Source organism: Drosophila melanogaster, chromosome 3R, assembly GCF_000001215.4.
Source record: "Drosophila melanogaster chromosome 3R".
Lineage (NCBI taxonomy): Eukaryota > Metazoa > Arthropoda > Insecta > Diptera > Drosophilidae > Drosophila > Drosophila melanogaster.
The window spans coordinates 12,810,825-12,817,895 of NT_033777.3; the positions used below are offsets into that span (position 1 = coordinate 12,810,825).

The window sequence follows — 7,071 nt, forward strand, 5'->3', positions numbered from 1 at the left end:
GAGCACCAAAACTGTATTCTAAACCCAACTCTGCGCTCGTTCAGCGAGTGTTACGCCGTGCTTTGTGGCTTCGCATGTACAAGTAATCTAATTAGTTTTATGCTAATTAGCACGCGGCTTTAATTTAATAAATTATTATAGCGCATTATTTGGCCAAAACTACACGCGACTGGAGCAACGAAAAGGGTTTGGGTATTGGAATGTTTACGGCTCGACTGATTTGCGTTGTCATTTCGCAAATCGGTGAATAAAGCCAAAGATTAGGTTAGTTAAAGCGGTTTAAAGCACAAATCAACTATTACGAATCGCCATTGCTGAATATTTTCGAAAATATTTTCGTTTTCCTTTATTGACTTTCAAATGTTACAACAAGAATTAGATATCAACATTACTAGTATATGTAATTAAAACAATTGGCTTGGCTTTTAGTTGTTATTACATGTGCGCAATTCAATCAACATATAAAGCTTAATAGACGGCAAATGGACGTTAGATATTAAATCTCTAAGTGGAACACAATCTAGAGTTTGTAGGCTTGTCTCATCATAAGATCAAAATAAGCGTCGTTATCGATCGAGGCGCTGATCGTGGCATAGTAGTTGATAAATTCCTCCCTGGTTACGATGCCATCCGGATTTGGAGCACCCACCTCGAAGTTTTTCAGGAACTGCGTGAATATCTGGTTTTCCGTCATCTCGCCACTTAAGTATTTCGGATGATCGCGCACCGAATATACATTCTTCAAATCGGTGACAGTAATTTGGCCATCGCCATTGGCATCCATCTTATCGAAGGCCTTTTCGATGATACTGATACGCGAATTATTCATAGGAGGCTGAAAACAAAGATATTCTCATAAAAACATTGTTTTGCATTAAATAAACATTTTATTTACACGCAGCTTTACTAGGAATTCTGTCATATTAATATTGCCACTTCCATCTGTGTCGAATCTGGGAAATAAATTAAAAATTGTATTTAATATCATATTTTATTTTTTGTATTTTTACAATGAATTATGATGATTTTTATGTTTCAAGAGTTATTTAAAAACTTTTTTCGTTCAACTACTAATTGAATAAGAGCTCAAGTCTCCATTTTGCTTTTAAGTTGATAATTACCAACCTGGAGAACATTTCATCGATTTCGGAATCAGTCAGGTCCAGGCCGATATCCGTGACTCCTTTTTTGAACTCCTCGGGACTGAGAGATTTGCTGCCATCGTCGTCCATCACCCGGAATGATCTGGAAATATAAAACGAAGTCAGAAACGAGAGGCGCACAAAAATAATTCGCAATATGAATGGCAAAATGAAAATATATTCCTATTATTGCCACGGGACAAAGCCAGCCGGATAAGAATATGCCATTGATAGATACTCAGAAGAGTGGGCGCCAGTGGGATCGGGAGTGGGAGCTCATTCAGCTATGCATTCGATGCATTGAATTTTCCGGCTGGCAAACAAACAAATTGCATAAATACAAATGAAAATGCGCGCTCACGAGGACGAGGCCAATAGGCACAGCCACCATCCGACCGACAAGCCAACAAACAAACAAATGCACATACCGTACATATGTTGCAGATGCGAGGATTTTGTACAAAATGTCTATATATTCAAAACGGGAAATTGTTAGCAGACAGCCGGGCGGGAAAAACAGGTGGGGCTGGAGATTTTGGGCGGTGGGCGGTACAGGTGGACGCGGTTTAGCTCTACTCTGCTCTCAGCTCAAATTGAAATAAAAACTAACAGTGGGCTGAGTCAAACACTGTGGGGATTGTGGAAAGAGGGCGTGGCAGGTCGCTGAACTGGAAGAAAAAGTAGTTTCTATACGAAAAAAAATATTGTTTTACATCTTTAGTGCACTTATTTAAATCTAATTTTTAATGTGTTGAAATCAGTTCAATAAATAAATTCATTTAATTTGATTGTGGGATTCCAGGCTCTTTAATTTCTTTAAGTGCGGCTTTGCTCGACAGCAACTACAGAAATCCAATTATGTTTGTTTGCATTCAGTCAGCGATTTTTGCCACTCCCCCTTCGGCATCCTACTCCTCAGTCTTCCAGCGAGCTTCATAGTTATAGTTTTTTCTATTTTTCCCTTTTTTCCTGCCCGGCCTGCACACACTTGAAAGCGCTTTCGAGAATGTTAGTTCAACATGCACTCGAACTCTCGGTATGCTCGTATTTACATGCGCCTAGCTGAGCCCAAACTTAACATCATCATCAGGAGCAGCGGTAGCAGAAAAAGCCGGCAAAGTTTCAGTTTCATTTGCCATATTTCCTACCCAGCTCCGACCATCTTCACCTGCCCTTTTTCTGGCTATATGTTCTCTATTCCGTCACTTGTGGGACCCTCAACGATTTCATCATTTTAATACTGCCCCTCGGGGATGCAACGCTACACAAGAGGCTCATCTGCATCTCAGGCGAATAATGGGGGAATTCTGCTCACATCTCTTGCACATCTCCACATTTCGTATTTTGCATGTTGCCAAAAAAGTTTGATAAACCTTGCACACTTTAGGAATCCAAAAGTGGCGAATATTCACGATTTATAAATTTATACCTAACCAATTCTAGCAAATAACAAAATTGTATTTAAAAACAAAGGCGTTTCAATGAAGTATATAATGAATACATATTACTCCCTTAGCGAGAAATAGTCCCACTTTGATACTAATGACAAAGCTAATTAAATATTTGATCAACTCCATACAGTTTTAAGAGAATTACCGCTTCGTTTACCGAAAGTGTATGCAGATAAGAAACAAATAGCAAACAATCCTCCGTATGAAGCCTGCTGTATCTGAAACACACACAACTGGAGCACCATTATGCAAACAGTCAGCCTCACCTAAGCCTAAGCTCCTGATTCTTTGCCAAGTTAGTTCATTGAAGAGGCGGCAATCGGTGGTAAGGGGTTAGTCGTTATAGCCAGCTTACCTGGACAGGCCCAAGATGCCGGTGGCACCGCGACTGAAGCACTGCAGGCGCAATTTGTAAATTGGATCCTTGTCCAACCCGTTGGCCAACTCGCGTTTGGCCAGATTCTTCAGCTCGGCCTCCTTGCTGTAGGCGTTTTCGCGATGCATCTGCAAAAAATAAACACACACATTCAAATAAATCTATAGTGGTAACGAAGCGCACCCTTTGATGATCTTTGAAGTAGAATCAAAGAGAGTGAGAAAGATAGTATATTAAATTTTTAAGGATAAATTAAATCTTTATTTACATTATCTTAGTTCCAAGCACGCACAAAAATATATTTGTTTACAAGAAGCCAAGCAATATTAAATGATTAAATACTGCTTGTAAGATTTGTATATTAGTAGGAATAACGTTATTCATTCCTTCTTTATATCTGTGTGTAGTTAATTAACATTTGAGTTTCCTTTGTTGTGTCTAAGCTTCCTTATAAGCTGTCAATTGCCTGCGGGCGATTTACAAGAATTTGTTTGATATTTAATTTCTGTGTTTACGCCGCTACAATAATTGTCAGCTCAGCAAATATTTTTCTGGCCGGAAAATTGGATAGGCCATGGTTGCCAAGCTGCGACAGCTATAGCCGAGAGCTATTACACCCGGAATTGATTTACTTTGGCTCAAAGGCGCCTAATTACACCAGAAGGTGGTATGCCATTCGTCGTACGTTTTCTCTAAGAGACCGAAAGCGGCTTGTAATTTATCTAGATGATTTACATTTTAAATAAATTTGTCCAAATATAACTTGTCAGTCACTTATGGCGCACACACTTCACGGTTCAATGGCATCGAAAGGCTTGCCAGCCATTCAGTATCTTAAATATTAATCGAAGTCAAACACAACTTTGTAAAATTAAGACCAGTTTTCAGGCCAATGAAGGAATCACTTTAGGTAAATTTCTGTTACAAATACTTTTGCCACATTCAAAGACTTATGCACTGAGGATTACATGAAAAATTGCCTTAAAGCATTTATTTAGGTCTCATACAAGAGTTTACCTTATATGTTTCATGGAATGAAAAATATTAATGTCCTAATTATTAAGCTTGCTGCATATTAAATTTTTAAAATATAAGCAAATCATAACTGAATAAGAACATTTGTATGATTTTTTATTAATAATTAACTTTTAGATATGCTGCAAGCTTTTCAATCTAAATAAGTTTCTCCCAGTGTAGATAGATAGCAAAGGGTGGGTCTCGCTTCCCACCGGGTGGCACTTGGCTCAATGAACCGTGCAGACTCGAGGTCCAACTAGTTTGATTAGCACTCAATTTGGTGGACGAGGGTAAGTGTGTGCACTCACCTCAATATTTTATGCGTCAATTCGCAATAATAATAGTTCCATTCAACAAATGTATATACTACCAATGTACGCGCGACGAAGACAGGGTCATTGGATTGTAAATATACGGGGAATTAAATAGATTTGATTGGCTTATTAAAGGAAAAGGTTTCTCTTAGCCAGGACATGCTTAAAATAATTATTATTCATTATTTAGGATTTGATTTGATGTTGACTCATTGATCAGTTTTTGCCAGAAATGAGGTAAACAGACCCTGAAGAGCCAAATATATGCCTTCCAAATCAATAACATTGATTTCGTGATTCAGAAGGTAACAAAATTACGGCATTTCTGTGAAACCTTGAAACCCTTACTGGAAAAAAGGCCGACAAGGAGGGAAATTACATCGATTGATGTGATTTGAATGGCTGTCATGCCAGGCTGAGTAAACAACCATGCAAAGCTTTTATACCAACTTTTTATATTTATGTAGTATAATTATACAGCCACTGGGAGAGCCATTCCCGATGACCCCGTTAGATAGTCAGTTAGACAGTCACGACAAATGCGGCGTGAGTAATGAACAGGGTCCTAATTAGCAGCCCCAGGTGGCCCTTTAGTGTCCTTAGATGGCACACGCCATTCGGTCACAGGGCACTGGAAAAAAATAAGGACTCTAAAGTGTAGCGATGAACTGAAAATCAAAAAGGAACAAATCCTGGATAAGAATTAAAATGTATTTGATTCCATATTTAAACACGGACAGAATGTAATGTAAATTTCAAATGTCCTGAATTTTAAAATGTCTTGATTAATATAAAAAGTAGATATTGAAATTAACACAAATTCACCACCTTGCCAACGACTTACGATGATGTAAGTAATAGCAGTTTTAAGTAATACATAATTAACTCTTAAGAATATAGCTAAAAATTGATAATACCCAAGTATAGCAGATCGATTTTTAATGATTGTAAGACTGTAAAGCTTTCTTAAAGGGTGCTGCACGGGTCTTGGCAACAAATGTTGCCGGGCAACAATGCACCTTCAATGGCAAACTGCAGCATCCTTGCCGGAAGTCAAGGTCGTCCGTAGTATCGATTTCGCCGAGCTCTTTTTCCCTAATATAATATAGCGCATACGCCACGTATGCAAAAAGTGAAATGCCATCTAACGAGGAGAAAAAAAAATGGAAAGCGAAAAGGAAGAGATGCTAACGAACTGCGATAGAACATGAAAAATAAATTATGGCTTTATTGAGGGTAAGGGTAAACAAAAAGACAATTTAACACGTCAGCAGGGCTCTGAGTGCGACGGGAATAATGGCGACACACACTGGATACAGGATATGGAATACAGGAGACTCGCAGGACAACGGCAGAAAACTTACGGCAAATAAAGCAAATAGGTCACGTTCAAAGACAACATCGATTAACCATAAATTGCGAGTTAAGCAAAAGGAAGCAAGGACAACGTTAAAAGCCATCAGGACGAGCCAGGACCTGAGGCTGAGTTTAAGAATGATTTGTGCGTGTCTTTATGACACGAAACGCCAGATTCTGAAACTGTTGCGTATCTCCGGAATATAGAGATGCCTTGACATGCCTCCTGTTTCGCTAACAAGCAAAGTATCGGCTACTGACAACGCCAGCTGTCGCTCCAAAAAAATATAAAAGATATATATGAAGGAAAAAGAATAGCTACCACAGCAAAAGGAGCGACATGTGCATGGGAAAACTTTCACCATAATTAACAGACATGTCGATTATTTCTTTGCCACACTTTTTACCTTTCCCGGCAGCTGCTGACACTCAGTGTCTATTATTATTTTATTCCAGTTTCAACAGTTTCAACTTTTCACAATACACAATGTCGCAGCAATACGGAGTTTTCCACGCACGTGTCGCGTGTGCGGAGCGTTCGCAACGAATGAGGAAAAGCCACCACCACCGGGACAACCACTCACCCGTTGCAACTGTGGATAGTTTCCGACCCCACACCCACATACCATCGCCATAAGCGGCGTCCTTACCCAACCGACAAAAAGCACAGAAAGAAAGGCGAAGCTTATTCATTTTTATCTAATCAAACTATTAGGCTATCTACTTGATTTATGATACCTGCAAATACGGACAAATGTACTCCCAATATTTCATGAAGCCAATCAAATAGTTAATTAACTGAATTTTAAGGCAAACTCCATATTATAATACTTAGTCTTTACAGTACTTACTTTGGTTATATGCACCAAGACGTGGTCGGTACTTAAACTTTTAATAAGAAACATGCTGGCAAATAATTCCATAATCCAAGTTTATGGTTATATTCTCAGTGCACTGTAAAAAAAGCTTAGCAACAGCCTTGTTTTGCTGCCAATCGTCTACGGATGCATAGATACATTTTTACGCGAGCTTTTGTGGCATGTCGCACTTTGTTTAGGTACATTTTTTCCGTTCCCCCTTTCCGATTGTTATTGGGGTGCTCACCTTTTTTCTTAGGGGAATGGGGGTGTTCGGTATCATATTTTTATGACGCGACACGGCGTTATCATTACCGCTTTTTGTGGCGCTGAAGTGCATAAAATTTATGCGCGCATATCATGCCACCGTTATGCCAAATTGATGTGCACTTTATGAGTTGTACTTTTCATTCGTTGAATACTCTTCGGAAGATTTCCGTACCTTAGTGGAATTAAATGCTGTTACATTTTGATCTAGTACTTTGATATGTTTATTTAAGACTTGTGAATTAAATTTTCATTTCTGAAAATGTAACATTTGGAAAAGTTGCAAACATT

General features: G+C 38.8%; 1 protein-coding gene across 1 annotated transcript; it reads right to left on the reverse strand.

Moving 5' to 3' along the window:
• Window positions 1–320: 320 nt before the first annotated feature.
• CG31345 (uncharacterized protein) lies at window positions 321–6,205 on the reverse strand. Its single transcript, NM_169480.2, has 5 exons — window positions 6,064–6,205; window positions 2,949–3,097; window positions 1,126–1,245; window positions 896–953; window positions 321–835 (listed from the first exon to the last, which is right to left on the reverse strand). The coding sequence occupies exons 2-5, from the start codon at window positions 3,095–3,097 to the stop codon at window positions 521–523; spliced, it is 642 nt and encodes a 213-aa protein (NP_731744.1). The 5' UTR covers window positions 6,064–6,205; the 3' UTR covers window positions 321–520.
• Between the last annotated feature and the right edge of the window lie 866 nt (window positions 6,206–7,071).

Coding starts and splice junctions, on each gene's coding strand:
- CG31345 (NM_169480.2), bottom strand. CDS start 3,097: ATGCATCGCGAAAACGCCTACAGCAAGGAGGCCGAGCTGAAGAATCTG. Junction 1,246..2,948: donor GGCATCTTGGGCCTGTCCAG/GTAAGCTGGCTA, acceptor TTATATTTCCAG/ATCATTCCGGGTGATGGACG. Junction 954..1,125: donor ATCGATGAAATGTTCTCCAG/GTTGGTAATTAT, acceptor TTTATTTCCCAG/ATTCGACACAGATGGAAGTG.